This window comes from Heliconius melpomene, chromosome 1 (assembly GCF_056956725.1).
Source record: "Heliconius melpomene rosina isolate 202511_hmr_F chromosome 1, ASM5695672v1, whole genome shotgun sequence".
Classification (NCBI taxonomy): domain Eukaryota; kingdom Metazoa; phylum Arthropoda; class Insecta; order Lepidoptera; family Nymphalidae; genus Heliconius; species Heliconius melpomene.
In genome coordinates, this window is record NC_140389.1 from 10,971,782 (window position 1) to 10,993,467 (window position 21,686).

General features: G+C 32.1%; 2 protein-coding genes across 8 annotated transcripts in view; one reads left to right on the forward strand and one right to left on the reverse strand.

The window, feature by feature from the left end:
* The window catches only part of CadN (neural cadherin), a 240,619-nt gene that overhangs the window by 175,916 nt on the left and 43,017 nt on the right, over window positions 1–21,686 (reverse strand). For all 7 annotated transcript variants that reach the window (XM_085184994.1, XM_085184985.1, XM_085184951.1 and 4 more), the window contains one exon: window positions 19,066–19,255. In XM_085184994.1, coding sequence (XP_085041120.1) covers window positions 19,066–19,255 — 190 coding nt within the window. The remainder of the gene's footprint in view (window positions 1–19,065; window positions 19,256–21,686) is intronic.
* On the forward strand, window positions 203–930 carry LOC146541394 (uncharacterized). Its single transcript, XM_085196498.1, has 3 exons — window positions 203–352; window positions 421–561; window positions 676–930. The coding sequence occupies exons 1-3, from the start codon at window positions 227–229 to the stop codon at window positions 829–831; spliced, it is 423 nt and encodes a 140-aa protein (XP_085052624.1). The 5' UTR covers window positions 203–226; the 3' UTR covers window positions 832–930.

Here is a 21,686-nt window from a genome sequence, read left to right on the forward strand (position 1 = left end):
AAATTTCAATTTTCATTCACTTGCTCTATGGCAAAGCTTGGCAGCGCGTCGTTGAGTTCCGCCACTCAACACGCAATGCCTCCAGAATTCTGCTCTGCTTACCCTGCTCTTGCGAGATACAGTCAGAAGCAGATTTTTTTAGAAGTAACCTAAAAAAATAATTCTTCACGTTTCATATTAATATTTAAATAAATGATTGTTTTAGGGTCCATATAAAACTGAATTAATGTCAATTGAACAATGCAAAGGGCCAAAAGCAGGAGAATGCACTATATTAAACCTTTACACTGCTCCGGATAAGTCTAGCGTTCGGTTAACTTCGGATATTCAAAAAGAGTGTCCCGTAAAAAATGTAAGAAACTATTGATATTACTATATATAATTATGTATTTCATTTAAATATATATAAAATGTTTACAGGCTAAAGTTATCGTCAAAAAAGCAAACCACACTGACGCGATGTTGAAATACCATACAAGCCAGCCTTGCCAACACTTTTTTCTAGGGCCCATTTTAAAGAAAACCTATAACTTGACAGAAAATAATTGTTACATTCATAAGGTAAGTTATAAAACAAATCTGCCATATTTATTGAAAAAATCAGAACAACATGCATAAGTCTATTATTATTAACGTAAATAACGAAATGCTAAATTCATTTATTTTTGTTAACAGGGACATTATGAAATAAATATGGATGTGCAAGAAATATCCAAAAAGTTTTTAGGCCCAAAATTTTTTTACGAAACCTTTACCTTCAAGATCCTCGTGCATAACGACGCTAACAATTTATATTGTATTAAAATTGTGATCAGAACAATAAAACCATAATATACTACAATAAGTCAAAAGTATACGAGTATATATCTATGCCTATGCATCATCGTCTCCGTTATATTCGACGAAGAAGGAAATACAAGGAAACTTTGATTGGTTGTTTTTATTAAATTCCCCGTTTAAGTATATTGAGAGAATGGTCCGTACGTACATATCTCTTCATAATAACCTTCCAAGAACGAGCGGGCAAATTTAATAGAAAATCTCAATTGAAAATCGAACAGTAATTCGTTCGCAGCGCTGCTCCCAAATAAGAATTTTCCCTAGATACGTCTCGCAATTCCCTTACGAAGTGTCTTTATACATTATACAGCTCATGTTTTAAACAAATATCGAAAAATGTACGTGCTCGAAAAATTAATATAGTATAAGGCTGAGGAATATTTATATTTGAAACTCATGTTATTTTCAAATGAAAGGATACAAGGAATAACACTTAGATACACAAACACGGGGTATTCAATAGTAACAAAAAAAATTGTATGAAAAACGAAGGAGAAAGGAGTTTATTGGCTGGTTTGGATCATTTGGTTTTAAAACCATCGTATAAAGTAAACAGGTCTTTTTTTAAATATTTGTAGCATTATTACAGCCCTATCTACTCTTTACTAACTAATAAAATTACAATAGAAAGAAATAACTCAGTAATAAGTAATATTTTTTTGTCACAAATTTTAATTTTTATAATTCACAACGTGGCGCTGGTTTTTCACAGATTAAATTAAGAACACCGAGCTTAATACATTTTTAATGGGCACGACAATTACACAAAAGATTACGCGGTCTTAGTTAAAGTCCGTGCTCCACCGACTAAATCCCCGTGGTAATGGCGCAGGGCGGCACCTGGGCTGCTGTGGCCTCGCTAATTTCGCAAAGCACAATATAAATTACCGCCACCAAACAATGACGCCCGTTCCCACCGAATTATGTAGTCGCATACTAATGCATGCTAAAAGGATTTCATCCATTATCCTGGCCATTTCAAATTGTTTACAAGTTTTCATGTCCTTTAATCACGGATTTCAATTATATTCGGAGAGCTAATCAAAGATTTTGCTCTCACAATTTCTCAACGATATAAGGGAGTATTTTATGATTTAAGTGGTTAAAGATAAGGCAGGGACTTCGTAATGCCCTCAAGACTAGAGTGGATGCTCGGAAAATATGTCGAGTCAGCCAGTTAATTAATTTCAACAGATAATGATTTGCAAAAAAATCTATGTAGGTATATATATCTAGCTAGACCTTTACCTTTAAAAAAAAGACCTTTACAGTATCATTCATTGCTGAATTAGATAATATAATAATATAAGGGATTTAGAAAACTATAACTTAACATTATGTTATTTATTTTTACATCTAATATAAAAAGATACACCCACATAAAAGATAAAAAATATTATGGAAAAAAGCTATCATGACGCAGTGGCACGTGCGACTGCAAAGGCGACAGGTTGATACTTCGATCCCGCGTGAAAATGAAATATTTATTTATATCTATATTTACATTTTCTTGTGTCGAGTGGTGTCGAGGCAAAACGCGGCGTTGAGTTCCGCCACTTAACACTCAATGCCTCCAGAATTCGGCAAAAAATGGAACGGAATGTCTGAACACTAGGTTATTTTTTATATATATATATATTTACGTATCTTACAGGTATAAAACTTATTTTAATTAATTTAAAATTTATAAAGCTTTTAAAATCCTTATCAGTATTCACTATCAAATAAATCAGGCGTGTTTAAAAGAAATTTTGAACTTCCCTGACACTTGGCAGAACTCCTAGATTTTTGTTCCATATATATATGAAAGAAATTTTATATCAATTTAACGCCGTATTTTATGTTTTATATTAAACTCTACAAATTCTAGAATACGCCAAAGCTAGGCAATAAAAGTAGGTAGTGCACTGTGCAGATGCGATACCTCATATGCATTCACTCAGATTTAAAATACATAAATTTCGAGTTGTGTCTTTGTTGAATTTTACAATAAGCCAGAAATATTTTAATATAAATCCTGGTATAAGCAGCTATTCGACTTAAATTGTAATCATATTTACAAAATATAACAGAAGTACTTGGATACATGAAATTTAATTACGATTCTGTGGCTTTCATATTAATTAAATATTTTTACTTTGAAAAGTGATCGCCATACCGTCCATCTATTATAAGGTAACTTTTAACTTTTTTAAATTATGTAATAGATAATATATTAAAATATTAATAAAAGCAACTAACCTTGATTAACATGTACTAGTAGTAGGTCATCAAACTTTATCTAAATTTTATGGAGTTTGTATCAGTTGGCCAATAATTGTTAATTTTTTTTAGCTGTTCTTTGTATTCCGCAGATAGTAGGTATGCAGAGGAAATCTGGTGTCACTCGTTCCTCATTGACACCGAACTCTAGAGGTACTGTACTGGCGTGTTGAGTTGCGGAACCCAACGCCTCGCTTTGCCCCAATACCAGAACAAGCAAAATTAAAATAGTAAAATATTTGATTTTCTTGAGTGGTATTTGAACCTACAACCTAGCGTTTAGAGTCATAAACCTGAGCCCAGACTGGCCTCTATTACATTTATATGATTGCATATCGATTTTCGGTATTGTTTCCGAAATAACGAAAATTAATTTAATGTGAACATCTAAACGTTAAGCGATCGAATTGGAATCAGGCTATTTGAATGCGTGACCCGTCATTAGGCACGGCGGGGGTCCCGTTCCGCCCGAGTACGCACTTCATGGGTTCGCATAATCGACCTGTTAACGGCCTGGTGTACCTTACAAGTATTTATGTATTTCAATTATAACGTTGTAACCGAGGCCTAAAGTAGAGTTTGATTTTTTTTTTGCTTTTTAAGTAAATTTTATTAACATATAATAAAATAAATTCAGAAATATAAACTTTAACTATTATAGGCTACTTTTCCCGGATTTTCTGCTATGAAAAGACAGAGATAACCTGGTGTTGATCCTCCCTTTTTTACATTTACGGAATAATAATCTTGTGTTTATATAACAATATATAATATAAATTATTATTAGTAGTATCACTCACAAGTAGATGCCAACAAAATTTACCTGAAAAGAGGAAAAATATATAAAAATATAAGTAAATTGCACAAACATATCAACTCTAAAAATACATAGGTATAATTATTTATTAAAACATAAATGAAATAATCACCATTCAATTTTCTAAGACAAAATTTAGTTTATGATAAACTCAACAATATAAAATATTTTTTTAAATCATATTAAAAGTAAAAAAATAATAAGAACTCTATTATGGTGATTTATATTTAAAGGAAAAACAACTTTATCGATAATTGGATACTAAAAGAGAATTCTTGGTGGACTTCAATATTACGAATGCAATTGTATTACTTTCTATCGAGCTAGGATTATATATAAAATGAAATCTGGGTCTCGCAAACTGCTGCTATTTTGTAAAATTACCCTGTTTCTGCCTGTCATTAAAAGAAAAATCATATCAGAACAATATTATTATTATTATTATTTCGGCAGTTATTTTACTAAATTGCATTTTCTTCTTTAAACGTTATTATTGTACAGAAAATAAGAGCCCCAGCTCAAAAACAATAAAAGAGGGCCTCTGGAGGTCTGGGCAAAAATATGTCAAAATATTTTTCAGATTTATTATGAAATAACAGGTGTGATCTGAAACCTCTCGAGCAATTTCGCTTTGTCTTTGTTATATATTTTCTATACAAGTATTACATTATGATTAGGTGCTGGAGTAAACTATTCATAGTCAGCATGCGGCAAAGTCAACTGAAATAACACAATAATGTCATATTATTTCTCACGAGTCATTGTTTCGAAGTCACGTAAGCATTGGCGGCGAACTACACCTGTCGACTGCATTTGCCACTAGAGAGTTCTCTCAAAACTATTGCTTTGTATTTTCACACATGAACACAATTCTATTTCATTTTTCTTCACATTCGCCAATCGAAGAAAACTTGTCAGTTCCGCTCAAAAGAAAGGTCCAAAACTAAGAAGATAACTTCTCAAGTACAGGATGTTCAAATGTAATTACGGGCCTAACTTTGATCAAAGTTTCTCAGTATAGATGTAAACGACCCAGCACGCACACATACTTAGCATAATGGTTTTCTTGGGAATGTCGCTTTCTAAGATTACAAGCCGCAAATATTAAAGAAAAGTATTATAATATAAACACTTAAGCAATTTTTTTATTCAGCTTAACGCTGTATCGTGCATATAGCAGGGTAGTAGGAAGAGGGAGCTCCCCATATTCCACCAATTATTAATTTAAAGCAAAATTATTAATTTACAAAAATTCAACTATTTCAGGACGTACATAATTATATCCTTAATGTTAATAACGTTAAATATAAAAACTATTATACGCAAATCACTCAAGGGAATTATAAGCTTATTACAGTTTGCTTGTTTGGTAAATGGATAAACACCTCATTTATCAAAATGGACTGTAAAGGGACGACACTGAATTGAAATAGAAATACACATAAAAACATATACATCCACACATGTACGGAAACTGTTTAATAAATTACTTTTCTTGTACTTTTTCGAAAGACAGAAGAAACAAAACAAAGAGCGCTGCTATGTTCTCTCTCGTATGGTATATAATTATGTTTAAACAACACAAAACTACCTAGAAGTTTTCTACAATTTTATACATAATTTTCTCGTTCCCTTTATCGAGAAAATGTTTAAAACCATTATTAATAAGCTATTCGCAAATGTTATAAATAAAACATAATACGATAAGTTAATAACTACTGTAAAATATATTTATAGTACACACTTTTACAATATAAATATTAATGTCTATTAAGAGTCCTTAAGCCTACTTACCTACCTAGCACCTAGTAATTACTGGAGGAAAAATTGTTTTTTAACTTCACTACACTAAATTTCGTATATAGAAGAGAGAACGTAGTGCCAGGCACTCGATTCTTCGCTTCAAACCTGGTTTTGAGACATGAATGAAATGATAATGAATTTCCTTTAGTTGGTAATCTACTCCTGCGCCACGATGGCCTCTAATATCATATTTTAATAGAAATAAATTTATATTGCGAAAAATGACTATAGGAAATATTTATAAAGTTTATATCCAGTCCATGTATTCTTCAATATACAAAAGTGTACGTGCATGCGTTGATACTTTAGCTTATAGCCGCCATATTTGAACACAAGAAAATGCGCTCAATAGGGAGGAGGATTAAGGTAGGCTTAAGAAGATTTAACGGCGGCAACTTGGAGTCACTGAGACGATATACACAGCTATTTTGCGTAGTTTATTCGTAACAGGATATACTAGATTTAGCAGCCAGAAAATGTACAGGAGTCGAATTCAACAATTTCCACGCTTTCATACGTAACTCTATTACGATGAATGTAAAAGACGTACGTACGTCTACCTCTGAATTACGAATTTTTATTCACACATATCTTTTGTAAGTTTTAGTTACACTTCGCTTTCATAGCAAAAAATGGGAGGATAAATAAGAGCTTTAAAAGAACGTAGAATATATTATACGAGAACCTAATTATTCTTGTATATTATATGAAATTATACATACATATATGCATGTTTCTAAAAGATATAAAGCATTTTAAATTTACGTATCTGCCAACAATTTTAATTTTTTAAGTAAATATTAATAACAGACCAGAACCCAATTGTGGCGCAGGGGCACTGGCGTGTGACTGTAAATGTGAAAGGTTGTAGGTTCAATTCCTATTCGAGGAAATGAAATATTCAGTATTTTCATTTTTCTGGTGGACACGCAATGCCTCCAGAGCTCGGAAAATAGAGAGCGATGTATCTCAAATACAGCGTGAACCGAAAAAGAATTAATAACAGAGGCACCGTAAATAGATTCTTATATTCTACCTATCCTACCTACCTATCAAACCTAAAATATGTAAACAAAAAACAAGCAAATAAAGAGAATCGTAAATGTTCAATGCGGCTACGATATTCATGACAATAAGTAACCATAAAGACGGTATTTCATATAAGCGGAGTGCCTCGCTGTTACGAGTCTGAGAACGTGAGCTGAAAGAACCACCCACCCACTAGGTACCCACGTTTATTGGAACACCTGCTTACATGTAGCGATACAGCCAACTCTAAAAGTAAAACCGAAATGCTATCTGAAAAGCTGGTTTATATACAAAATAAACGCAATTAGTTCCGCACTCTGGCACTTTCCGTAATAAGGCGATTCGATATTCGATAGGCCTTTTGTGTGTCAATTTTGTGCTTGTGGATGTCGAAGTGTGAATTATAAAATGGAGTACCTAAGCGATTTATGTCTCGCGATGTGTATATTTTCAATTAACATCAATTAATATTAATTCATTAATATTAATCGTATCATCTGACTTTTGAAGTGTTCAATATTTATTATAATTTAAATATTTTAATTTACTTGTTTTTTTTTTCAGTTTCGCATTGTATCCCGCATATAGCAGGATAGACAGAGAAATCCTCATGTTAAGATACTCCATTAATAATTTTTCGCTGAATTTTTTTGGAACTCTACTCTATTTTTGCTTTGGCATGAGAGCGAAGAAATTAAAATATTAATAAATTTGTTACCCCGAATGGGGACTGAACCTATAACCGTCGCGTTAACTCTCACCACGATGACCAATCATTTTTTATATTATAAATAATACAGGATATCAAGATTTTAACAATAATTAACATTTCTTTATATTTTTGCGGAAGTTACCAACATTAAAAACAAGAGAACCAAGCGACAACCGCGTCACACGGGCGCGCAGGAAACACAAAACATGTCACATCGTATATACCCTATCTCATACTGAGCAATGAATATAAATCGTGAGGCATTAGCGTCGACAACTCGACGTACGCTAAAAGTTACTATGTAATTCTGGCCACCGCACCAATATTTACGGCGTATATGATGCAGTACATTGCGTAATTAATTCCGACATATTGGCGTTGTTACGATGCCTTTCTTGTTTACAGCTCCAGGATAGGGAGAGGGACCCTAGAGTTAATACACTCCGCTCTCCACTATCCTGAATCTATACTGAATTCTAGAGGTGTTGCGTGTTGAGTGGCGGAATTCTATGCCGCGACATTAGAGCGAACAAATGACATTGTCTGAAATGCTCTCGTTTACATTTTTCATTATTAAGTTAATCAAGTATAGACATGTGAAATGAAGTATACTTCAATATAAATAAATTATGATATCCCCGAAAATTTATTACCCGAAACCTGGAAGTACGGAAAGTGATCTGATCAATACTAATATGATCAATATTGATAATTATTATAACCGAGGGAATGAAGTTAATGGAATATTTTAGTGAAGAGAAGAGATTCTCCGTAAAATCAATATGGGTAAAGAATTCAATTGCAATAGGTATGGCAGCAAATGATGTTCATACAATATGCAACATAATTTAAATTTAAAGCATAATTACTAATAGTGAGTTTATTTTATAATATAATTGAGGCCGTGAGGCACAGGGGCTCATAACGTGTGAATGTATCGTGACAGTTGTGGGTTCGATACCCACTTTGGGGAATTAATTATTGTTTATTGATTTTTTCATTTCGTCGCCAAGGTAAAAGCCTGGAGTTGAGTTCCGCCACTCAACACCGCATAAAATTCGGCGTAGGGAATAGAGTGTCTTAGCACTAGGTTCCCTCTGCCTACTCTGCTATGTGCAGGATAGGTACAGCGAAGCTGAGTTATTTATTAGTTTTTTATTTTTGAATTGTAATAAGCTGTAATTATGTCATATTTTACATTTCAGTCAAAGTAAAAAATAATAACCATTGAGTGAATGTAAAAATGGACGTTGATTGCGGAAATCGGGCTCCTCGTCTTTGTGGTTACATAAAGATAAGTAAGTAATAAATAATAAGCACAAAATATTTTTTTTCTAGTTGTCAATAATGTCTTCGGAAATGACCTTTTGGCAAAGTATATGTAAAGTGTATTCATTATTAATATTAATTATCTGACGAAATGGCCAACTCGAAAGGCAAAAGTGAAACAAACCCAAGTCGTTAATATTCACCCCACAACTTCAAAATGAAACTTGGTTACTTTACGAAACTTCTACAAAATTTCAATCCAAAGTATATTTACTACACTGAAGAACCCGTATAGCAATTTGTGATTCGATTAAGTAAGAAATTCTTTAGTTACAGCTTTCAAGTATGTAATAGTGTCTCAACAAAAAAATGAAGGACTTGTAAGACATAGCAATTAGGTTTATTTAGGCTACTTTAGAATATTTTTTTTCTACAGTTCACAAAAATGGGCTAAAAATGGTCTTTAGTATTAACTTATTCAGAAATAGCTATCCGTTATCGGCTTCGCCTGCTTGAACTAAACAGTTATTGTAGTTGTAATTTACTTTCATTCTTATAACGATGAATGATCAACTCAATGATCGATGATCAACTCAATGATTCAACGTCAAAAAATATTATATGGTACATTATTATTATATATCACAAAAAATAATAACTACTTGTGCGTAACTCAAAATAATAAACGTAAAATTGAAAAAAGTGAAAATTCTTGTGCTAGCAACATATTCAAATTAAAATTACGAATTCTGTTATCAAATGTGACCGCACTGTAACGCACAGGCCACCACTGCAATATAAATCAGGATAATTTACATTATTTTGATATGTTTGCTGCATAAATAAAATTCCAAGTGTTCACTGGTATCTACGAAATTTTGATTCCAGCTCATTGCATTGAAAAGTGCAGGTTTCATTTTACAATCGACTAGTATAATTTGTGTAAGTGAAATGATCTAACAATTATTTCAGTATTTTTTTATCCATTAATTCTTTTTACCAATTTATTTCAACTGTATATGTTTGTAACAATATCTATTTAATCTATATTTATAAAACAAATTACTAAATTAAAATCTAGATACAAAATTAAATTAGTGTAGATACTTTATAAATTATACATAGCATTGCAACTCTGTATGAGAAATAAATGAATTCTGAAACCCTTATGTTTATATTACTTCTCCTTGAAAATATATAATACCTACATTTTTTTATTATTCTGAGATACATATATCTTAAGAATTTTCCTTTTTACTTAAAAAGTAACTTCCGTCTAAGTTTTACCCAGTTTACACCCTCAGGGATTGGCTTTTTAAACATTCTTATACTTGTCTACAATAAAAAAGGATTTACTTTCTAAAGATTCTATTTTTGTTTTTAGTTCTTAAATTAAATTAAATTAGTAAAAAAAACATTATGTAGGTACTTAGTAAACAGGCCTACAGTGCTGTAAGACATTGAAAAAGTTTATAAAATAAAAAAAATCGTAAAAAATGTCACAAAAAACTATATAATTATAAATATTACATAAAGCAGCCTTCGTGTTTAATCACATTCATACTAAAATTAATTATAATATACAAGAAACCTACAGATAAAAGATATAATACATTAAAAAGTACCATTATTCTTAGATAGGTACATAATATGTGTAAGCATTTTACATAGCCCCCCATTCAACCCATTAACCACTCATCACAAACACCGCCCATTTACGAGCTCAATAGTTAACCAAAACTCAAAACTTTAAGCGTCAGCTAATTTCGTTTACTTCGACCAACCAGTAATTAAGTATATCCAAATATGAATATGTACTTATATAAAAAAATCTATTGTATATATATTTTCACAATTTAAAACATACTGTGTAATAAAGGCCTACTAAACCCAACTAATATTAGTGATATGTCGCGTACCATTTAATGGATACATTAGAATTAGTTCATTATTGTAATTACTTTGTTCGTATAATAGCTTAATTAAAATAAATATGAATTAATATTATTCAGCTATTATTACACTGTTCAGACATTTGTATATACTACGTTATTAGTTTTCTCATTTTTTATCTAACCGTTGTCATGGAAAATGAGAGGTTTCAGCTCCAAGGACATCAGCAAACAATTGCGCAACACAATATTTGTATCCAATATATTTGTTAATGTTACAAAGGGTCAGTGTTTTTACTTGAAGTAACATTATCAATCATAGCATACCGTGACATAAGTGGACCCTCCTCATGCTCGCAGTTCCATTACTCACGAAGCCCCGCCCAGGACTGATTTCCTCAGTCCACCACTTCGGCAATACCCACCCGATACCGTTGCGCAAGAATATTATTCTACGTTACGGAACCAGAGCTTTAGACAAAAAAAGGAATGATAAAAGAAATGAGCATTCCCCTCCGATGCTATCTCGTTACACCCGGAAAATTAACCGCGGCGGTGCGCAGACCGCTATGTATCCTATAAACATCTATAGTCAACTTTAATGCCGAATATCTAGAAGAAGACATTAAATTCTCATTATATTGTATTTAATATATAAATTTACTTATCACAACTTTGTAGTTATCGGAGGTTGAAAATCACTTAATTTTACATAAAAATTTAGTCCTAGCTACAACTCCTAAGGGATGAATTTTAGAATCGTTCAAGACTACTTTTATTACGTAAGTAAGCTATAAAGTCATTAAAAACTTTATGTTATGTTGATTTTTTGTTCTTAGCAAGAAAATATAATATTCATATTATATCATCATATCACTCAAATATACTATTTATTGTGTATATATTTTACTAGCGGACGCGCGCAGCTTCGCTTGCGTAATTAGGGGTGAATTCTAATAAACCACGAAACATGTGTTCAATGAAATATTTTTAAGAGTCTAAATTTCAAATTTTATAAAAATCGGAGGCGTTTTAAAGATTTTTCCATACAAACTTTTTACCCCTTATTTGCACCCTTAGGGGAAGAATTCTAGAAAACCATGAAACATGTGTTCAATTAAATACTTTTAAGAGTCTGAATTTCAAATTTTATAAAAATTTGTGCCGATTTAAAAAAAATCTATACAAACTTTCAACCCCTTATTTGCACCTTTAGGGGGAGAATTCTAGAAAACGATGAAACACGTGTTCAATTAAATACTTTTAAGAGTAAAAATTTCAAATTTTATAAAAATCGGTGCCGATTTAATTTTTTTTCCATACAAACTTTGAACCCCTATTTCACCCCTTTAGGGCAAAAATTTTTCAAAATCCCTTCTTAGTGGATGTCCAGATTACGAAAGTAAACATCTGCCCAAATTTCACGTTTCTACCATCAGCGGTTACGGCTGTGCGTGCGTCTTACCTCAGTCAGTGAGGACAAGTCCTTTTATATATATAGATAACTATGTTTTCTATATACTTAAGTCTTTATATAAATCATTGAATTAATGTTGAATATCTTCAAATTTATGAAAAGTGCAGGTAAGTCTATTATGCTGTAAAAATCATAATAATAACTGCAATTACATAAAAATTTTGGAACAGTTTTCATATTGCGACAGATCGCAATTATAACGTTGATTATTTGAGTCTTAAATATAGTTTTAGATCCAGGTAATCGACATAAGTTCTTTACATTAATTAAAAATGATATATATGAACAAATAGTGTACTGGAGCTAAGTAGAAGAAGGGAGTGGGGCGCTAAAGACGATAATAGGATCTCAGATCGTTATTATTATAAAGCAAAACGAAAACATTCTAAAAATACGTAATAATTGAAAACATCCTTGTTTCCAATTTATCGACAAGTAATAATTGGTGGAAAACAACATCACTAATGCCATGGCCAAGCAGCAAATTCCACGATACTACCAAGACTGTAAATTGTTGTCATAACAGAGAGGAAACAGGGTAATTTGGTCGTTACTACTGTTGTTACGAATTAATTGTTATTGGTGTTTTTAATTAGAATCCCTTTATAGAATTGTCGACAGCGAGAAGGAGAACAGATCGAGCCGTTCTCATAGACGATGGTCTGTTTTAATTAAACTTACTTCATTTGTTCAATTATTTTTTTAGTAAGTACATATGCTGATAATAATATAAGATATTAGAATCCTACTGGAGATTACTTTAAAGTAATAAGTACAAACAAGTAGAGGCAATATAGCCGGGTGTTAGGTGATTTTTATGGCGGCCGAGGCGGATGGTCCCTGAATGTTATGGCGACTATAAACGTCCGTGTTGAGTTGACGTTTTAAGAAAATTCCACCCCCCGACAAAGCTATTTGCCTCCCGTGGGGGATCCTGCTTTAGAAGCTTTCAAATTATCAAGATTCATTTAGTGAATAGCCGACTTAATGACAAGTAAAATCCTTTGCAAAATATATAGCGCGATAAATAAAATTATGAATCAAAGGACCAACGGCTCTTTCGTGATTAAGGATTTCAAATACAATCGTAAAATTAATTATTTAATAAATGACTTCTAAGTATAGAATGGTTTTTTACTTCATAGTTTAAAATATTGACGAAAATATTTAATGGAAAATAATATAAAGGCTGTATTTAGTTTTTTATGATTTTTTGCGTTGTTTGGTTAGAGCACTAAGCTTAGTGTGTTTCTAAAATAATATACTATTACGATTTTTGTACCTATGTGTCAAGTTGCGGGAGACGCAAAAGAAATAATATAAATAATAATAGAAATAATATAAACGACTTTACGGTATGTGCCAAATGAGATTTTACACTTTTCTATTGACTTTCTTTCCTTCTTTTTTAGCTTTACGCTATATCTCGCACGTAGCAGGGTAGACGGAGCGAACTTGGGAACCTAGTGTTAAGACACTTCTGTTCCCCACTTCTGTTTCCACTTCTGTTTTTTTCCGCCGAATACTGGAGGCATTGCGTGTTGAGTGGCGGTAAATTTAGTTTTAAATATTCGTACTCAGGCATCATTTTAAATCAAAGTAACAACGTTCTAAATCATTAGAACAATTTATAAATAACATAAAATATTTAGTTCATTATACTTTTTATTACGCTATTGTCAAACCTATAAATGTATTCGATAAATTTAAATAATTAATTTAAAGTCGTTTATTTCACTTAATATACCAAATATAATTTAACAAAAAAGAAATAATTCAATTTATTTATATGTAGGACGACCTCGCAAAATGTCCAGCAAACTTAAAAAGTTAAAGACATTAATTCATTAATATAAAGATCATTCCATATATTTTAATTAAAAATGTTATGTTGATATGTTTTTAAGATAATAATTAATTAAATTCAACATTTGCCCCGGACACATTGACAAATGATTCAGATGACATCTTGTTCACGTTCCGGCCCTTTATTATTTTTTTGTTGTTTTATATATTTTTCCCAATTGGCAGTTTTATAACAAATCGCCTTCTATACTTACTATAATAAAACAGTAAAAAAAAGTGTGGTTGTGTATAAAATATTTTTTCCAAATAAAAACATTTAGGGTAGTGTAAAAAAATAATAATCGAACAAATCTAAGATTTTTTTTTCTGAACTACTTACACACAGATACAGATTTAAAATTAAGATCTGGATGATTGCTAAAAATCCATAACAGTCCAGTTAAATGCGTTCGCGATTTTTAATAATATAACAGATTTATTTTATTTGGAATCCAGACCAGCATCTCAGAATAAAACGAAATGGAAATTTTATAAATCTGAGAATTTTATGAATGCGTTAAACGTACGACATTGAATTTTATCTGTGCGCTTTAAATTATTTAGATAATATGCATCACATCTAACTAGTCCTTACATTTATTATTCCGTTTCTAAATCTAATTTATCAATATACTTTGCACGTTTTTGAAATTTAAATTACTTAATTTATATTTACGTGTAAGTAAGTAAATCATATTCTATACCAATCCTACCAAATTTTATTATAATTTTCTAGAATATAGCCTTGTGTAAACAGAATAATTAAAATATATCAAAATCATATATGTTTCGTTACAATTGTTTAAAAACATCAATTAGAGATGAGTGTTGATATGTCTAACTAAAACTACCGAACTATCGATAGGAGCAAGTTTAATCATTAGCCGCAAAAGTTGGAGCCGAGAGATCGAGGCAAGGAGAGCTTAGGCAACAAACAGCAATATTTAGTAGTTCGTGACAGTAATCCCCAGCAAGCAGTGCACTCGAGCGCGCCCTCATCACGGATTCTTGAGGGCGCGCTAAATGTAGGCCACGAAGTTCCCGCCGCCCGCCGCACGCCGCCCGCCGCCCGCCGCGGGAATATTGCTTTGTCACTTGGCGACATCGTACTTTCCTAAGCCCAAGTAATTGGAAATACTTGAAATAACTCCGACAGTGTCATTTTATTTTATATATAGATCTTGTCGTAGGCATTTTAAACCTAGTTTGGAATACTAAATTATTTTTTTAAAAAAGTCTGAATTACCATGAAAAGAAATTCGATCAATCATCATATACAGGGTGGAATTGTCAGCGCCACTTTAAATGAAACCACAGTTTTAACTACTCTATAAAAGCCTAATATAATTCGGAAAAAAATAATTCTCAAAAATGAAAAAGTTTTTTTTTTCAAACAAAATAAATAATAAAATTATTGTTTAAAAATAAAACGCCATTTGTAAAGTATAACATAGGCACGCACACACTTGCCAGTCAAAGCGGCAACGTCGCATACGTATGTGTGCGTGACACGAAATACAGGTATGGATAAAAATCGTGAAATGAAAAAAAAATCCTACGTCCAAACCGTTGAGGTACCTTGATTATTTTTTTTAATTCAGGATTTGAAATATTTTACCCTATATGCAGTTTCAGTAAAAGAAGCGCTGCCTCTTCCATCCTGTATATGTAAGTTTTCGATAAATCAACAAAGTTCAGTTTTATCCCAAAAAGTTAAATATATCTTCAATAGTTGCCAAATTAAGGAAACAAGACCTAAAAGTTTCTACACTCTCGATAAACTGGACATATTACATATGAACAAATACGTACACATATAGATTTATAGTATATTTATCGTGCAGAACATCATTTTGATTCGTGTAAAATTAATATAATGCACCTACCCACATTTAAATATATATGTACACAGTACGTGAGGCGATACCAAAATAAAATTATAATTTCGTAAAAACAAAGTAATTGTAAAATATATAATGAAAAATTTCGCCGAGTCAATTAAAATAAGGTCGTAACTACAGTATTGGAGCGCGTGGCTCGAATGAGAGTAGGTACCACAAAAGACGTAGAAAAGGAGCTGACACAATAAAAAAGAAACGAGAATTCCGTAGACCCGCAGTAGACATTAAACGAAGCTCGAACGGAACTGCTCTAATGTTTGCTCCTTCGTTATTATGATTACGTTCACTGTTTTTACTTGAAGCCAATATCAGTCTAATAAATTTAAAGAAATAGAGAAAAATATTTCATTAAAATCTATGTAGAGTAAAATAAAGAAGTAATATGTCACCTTGAGATGTCACCGAGATGATGTACTTACAGTTCTTAACACTGTAATATTAAGTAGTACGAGTGTGTACGGTTTTTTTATTATATAAAATCTGACAACTCTACGGACATATGGTCCATATCCTTTTTCCATATTATTATTTTTTTTATCATTTTAAATATTTTAAATTGCCTAAGCCTAAATAATGCGTAAACGAGATTAATTTTTTATCATGTCTTAATATATTATACTTTATTTTCCATACATATTTCGCGCGAGCATATTACGTTGGTTTCGGGAAATCTCTTTACCCAATATATGCATGCAATGTGTGCCTATTACCACGATACAAGACATCTACTTCACAATGAGCATATGCACCAACACCGTACGTACATACAGACATTAATTAAAGTTGCATTCACCTTATATGATTGATCAGATTACATAATATCTAACACTGTGTAATCTAGTAATTGAATTAGCGACTTCACTGAACACTACTAAAATACATGTGCTGATTGTGCATCTATTCTAGGTAATAGATACCTATTAAAATTATATATTACTTGTTTGTTTTCAATTAATAAATAAATTTAACGTAATGAATAATTTTAATTACGCTAGTTGTATACTTTATTATATGCAATTATGTACATTTGAATTGATTATTAGAATTCTACCTATTGAGGACGATTTACACGCCGCTATTAAACAAAATTTATTACCAATCTTTTAAAATCAATACAGGTAGAGTTGAAAAGTCGAGTCGTTGTAGTTTCAAATATATTCGTATGTTTGATTTCGAGTAAGAGTAGATCTTTACTTTAGCCCGAATCCGTCAATAAAATCAATTGATAATTTCATGAGCAAATAAACGCTTCGATTAAATATCAAACGTGGATGTTGCCGACGTTGTTTGTACGGCAGCAGTAAACAAAGATAACGGGTATGGTTTTACGATCGGAATGTAGTTAGGTTCCCGTTTTATTGGCTCGTATAGATGCTATGTATTTATGATACATTAAGGTAATTGTATAGTACGGAGCTACGAGTATGTACGTAAGCAGCGCTGATCCAAAGCCTGGCATTGTGCACGTGAGACAGATACTGGGATGAGAAGCTTAACATAGGATTACGTTTCAGGCGCTGGTTGATTATGTTCCTGCTTGATTTATAGCGATGCGATATGGTTAAGCGGTGCCGACTTGCCTGCCTAATAAAGGAACTTGCCCAAATGGGACAATTTATGGAGTCACGCGTACGGAGGCAATCGATACCTGACTAAGAAAACAGTGAGATATATTAAAACTCTTATCTGTCAACATTCGAAAAGGGTTGGTGAGGTTGTTAAACACAACCTTTGAAAAATTCGACAGAAAAGAACCTTCCGCCGGGAATGTTTACAAGGGAAAATGGTCATTTAAATTCGGATCACAGCAGTGATTAGCTGGAGAATGGAACCGGTGCGCTGCTTACTGACGCCTCTTAACCTCTAAAGGATTTCTTTGTTACACCTTTTTCTTGATGGATCCTTTTATTGTTATGTTTCAGCATGGAGTGCTATTAACATTAATTTTTATAAAATATTTTACATTTGCTCCAACTGTAAAATATATTATGGTACAATAAGTACTTATGTAAGTACATTGTACTGTGTGATATATGTATTACTTACAATTTCAACCACTAGACCAAGTTATGACGAGTATGACCGAACGTTATTATTGTGGATTCAGGTCTCGCTTGGTAGTTATAGGTTCGATTCCCACTCTGAAGAATGGCATATTATTTTTTTTCATTTCATCGCTTTAGTAACGAGGTAAAGCGCAGCGTTGTGTTCCGCTACGAGAACGGACGTGGGACTTAAAGGGAAGATGTTTTTGACACTAGTTTTCCAATTTCCTTTTTTTTTTTTTTATGGAAAAAGGACAAGGCAAACGAGCGTTCGGGTCACCTGGTGGTGATCACCGCCGCCCACGACCCCGTGCAGCACCAGAGGAGCTACAGGTGCGTTGCCGGCCTTTAAGGTGAAGATAGACGAGATAGAAGGTACCCATATCGTACCGACCTGGAAACACTGCCGCGGGTAGGCCATTCCACAGTTCGGTGGCGCGTGGAAGGAAATTTCTACGAAACCGCACAGTAGTGGAGTGCCAGTGCCTTTACCCTATCCTACTATGTGCAGGATACAGCGTGATGCTACATAACATTAACTGTTTGTTTTATTTCAACCTATTCATAAATAAAAAATATATTTAAATTTAAATAAAGACAGATATAAGACAAAGTTTCTATAAACAGGTGGTTTATTGAATTAACAGAAACAAAATTTTCAATATACAAGTATTATACAAATTAGTAAATCAATAAACGAATAGTTCAGGCGGGCGACGCCGCGAGCGGGTCTCTAGTAATTAATAATTCTGTATGTTAAGCCAGAGTTTGTGAGTCCATTTAGAACGGATATTTGTTAAAAGAGAAAATCTAACTGTTCTATTTATGATTGTAATAAATATGAAGTGTTTAATTAAAATTATATACCCCTACGTATGTAAATTAGCCATCATTAATTTCGGGCCGCATCAATGGAAGAAACCACCGAATAAAAAATAGAATTATTATAGAAATAGAATTTCAGTTTCAATTCATAAATTTAGTTTCAAATTTTTAAAACATAATTAAATAAAACGGCTTCAATAAATAATACTGATGTAGACTATCGGGCAGCTAATAAAAAAAAGATCAAAAAACCCTTTAATCAATTACACGACAACATTTTCAATCGGACCTAAAAGAATATAATACGTATAATCTCATTTTAAGGTTAATAAAATCGTGCGGACGTACCTGAATTGGGCTGGTTATCGGAATTAGGCCGCGCCGAGGGTGCTCCGTCCCTCGCCTCCACTTCTAATGCGTAGGCACCTTGCTTTTCCCTGTCGAACACCACCTTCGTGAAGATTTCACCCGTCTGCATGCTGATTTCGAAGAAATCCTTTCCTTCGTTTCTAGGCGAATCCACGATGTAGTAGTATACCTGTGTTAAAAGCCGTAATATTATTTAATTTATAATGACATTGATATAGGATTAACTGTATTTGAGTTTTAGTCATTCAGACATATTACGTACACATAACAAATGCACATAATATATAAAATTAAATTCGATTAAATGAGAGCCATGACCAACAGATGAAGTCGTAACAACGGCCGAAAAGACGACAACAAAGTTCGAACAAGATTAACTTTCCAGTTTTAGCTTTGTCCACAAATAATAATGCTCAATATTTTACTCCAGTTAAACAATTAAATTAATTATATATTTGTTAGCATTACGCACAAGTCAATTAATTAACAGTATTAATAATCAACCGTACGTTAGTCATGGTGCTGGATGCTATGGAACCGTTTTAATTAGTTTAACAAAGGTATATCATCAATATCAGTAACACGACGAAGGTATGTGATTAAAATTAAGTATTCACGACCCCTCGGAATATCGCAAAGCCTGTAGTATGTAAATGTGTGGTGCTTGTAAACACCGCGCTCCGTATGTTGTCTAACTTAATCTGGTACTCGTGGTGTTTTAAATAACGTAAAGAAACATAATTTCATTGTACTTTTCCCGTGACATGTCGTGACGGGTTTTTGACGTAGATCGAAAATACAAAATGCTAATTAAGTTCCGCTATAATTATTCTAAATTTGTGAAAGCTAAAGAGATTTCCCGTAAGAGACTGGAGATGCATTAAAACATAATATCAAAACCATCACCATCATCACTGAAATACTTATCTGAATATTACAAGATAGGTACTTTTACTTTATTGTTTTAAAATATAATTCTCTTGTATATTAAATAATATTTTTAAATACTCTCATTTTTTAATACTCAAGATAATTAAAATTTTTATCTTACAATAATTACCTATACCGTAACAAACACGTATGTACATAACATAAATAGCACGATGTAGTAAAAACCTAATAAAATTGGGCGTTGCAATAATAATAATAATCATATAAACTTAACCGCAGAAACAGGAGGACGAAACCATTCTCATATATTTCACCAGATATTTTTACCACTGTTCCCGCAGAACACGAATATTGGATTTATTACATAATTATTAGCCAATCGTGAATAGCAATCGCATTGCAACGTAATTGGGATTTTATTATAATATCCAGTTGGATATTACGGACGTGGTTCCAGGCATTATAATTTGACTGTGGTATTTATAAACGTTGCAAGTGCTACTACCAAACCATATACGTGTATTGTTAATTAGTGACATTGTAAAATTAATTTGTTTTTAGATTATTGTTTTTGTTAACAATAAATTTATTTCATTATTAATTCGATTTAAAAATTATTACATTGGATCTCATCTATTATATTTTTTAATAAAAATATAAGCAATCTCATCGCAACAATTCATTTTTCTTATTATATTTGAATTTATGAGTGACGGTAAATAGAAGTATGTATCTATTAGGATAAACTGGACTGGGTACGGTAGAAAAGATGGACGGTTGGAACAAAGCGAATATCTCAAGAAAAGATGATGAAGCCGATTCACTTAAAATATTTTTGTTCTCACTCACTCGCTAATTCCGGTACTATCTCTCTTCGTCTCTTATAGATGTTGCACAAAATATATATTATAATATTTATTAATTATTTTTAATTTTTCAAAATTACGCTCCGTATATGCGCTATATATTTGTACAAAAAAAATCGTATATTACATCACATTAGTTTCTTCTATGAAACACCTGCCAGGGTGGGATACCACACAATTTCCATGCCATAAACGAGGTTACCCGTTGACATATTACATAAGAATATTTTATAGCTTGTGAGGTTTTTTAGTTAAAGTTTTGTTTATAAATAGAAATATATAATATATAGAAATATAGAATAATAATACGGTGACCCCATATGACAGATATGCATAGGCTCTTATATAATTCTGAATTATAAAAAAAATATTTTGGGAATAAAATGTACAAAGACTTTCACAAATAAATACCAATAAATCCCATCATATACGCCACAGCACACAAAACAGTGAAACAACTTTGTACTTCGAACGTAATCATGCAATACTGGAAAAGGAAATTTTCCAGGTTAAATTTCCAATGTGAAACTTTGGGATCGTATTTAACGTGCTTCACAAAAACACGTGTAACGATAAATACATTCCTTCTATTCATAGAAAATCGTTTATAGTATCAATCGCCTGTTAAATTATTTAAAATACAAGCCCAATAACACTTGAATGCCTCAATGTAAATGGAATTAATGCTGTTTGAACTCAGAGACTTCAGAGTGTTTCCTGCAGAAACTGGTAAAGACAGAAGAGATATTATACGTTTTGTAGTTCGGGCGGTCCAAGCAAACTACGTTAAGCACAACTAGTTAAATTATATTAAATTAATATACAGAAATACTCAACCGATAT

Coding starts and splice junctions, on each gene's coding strand:
- LOC146541394 (XM_085196498.1), top strand. CDS start 227: ATGTCAATTGAACAATGCAAAGGGCCAAAAGCAGGAGAATGCACTATA. Junction 353..420: donor AAGAGTGTCCCGTAAAAAAT/GTAAGAAACTAT, acceptor AAATGTTTACAG/GCTAAAGTTATCGTCAAAAA. Junction 562..675: donor ATAATTGTTACATTCATAAG/GTAAGTTATAAA, acceptor TTTTGTTAACAG/GGACATTATGAAATAAATAT.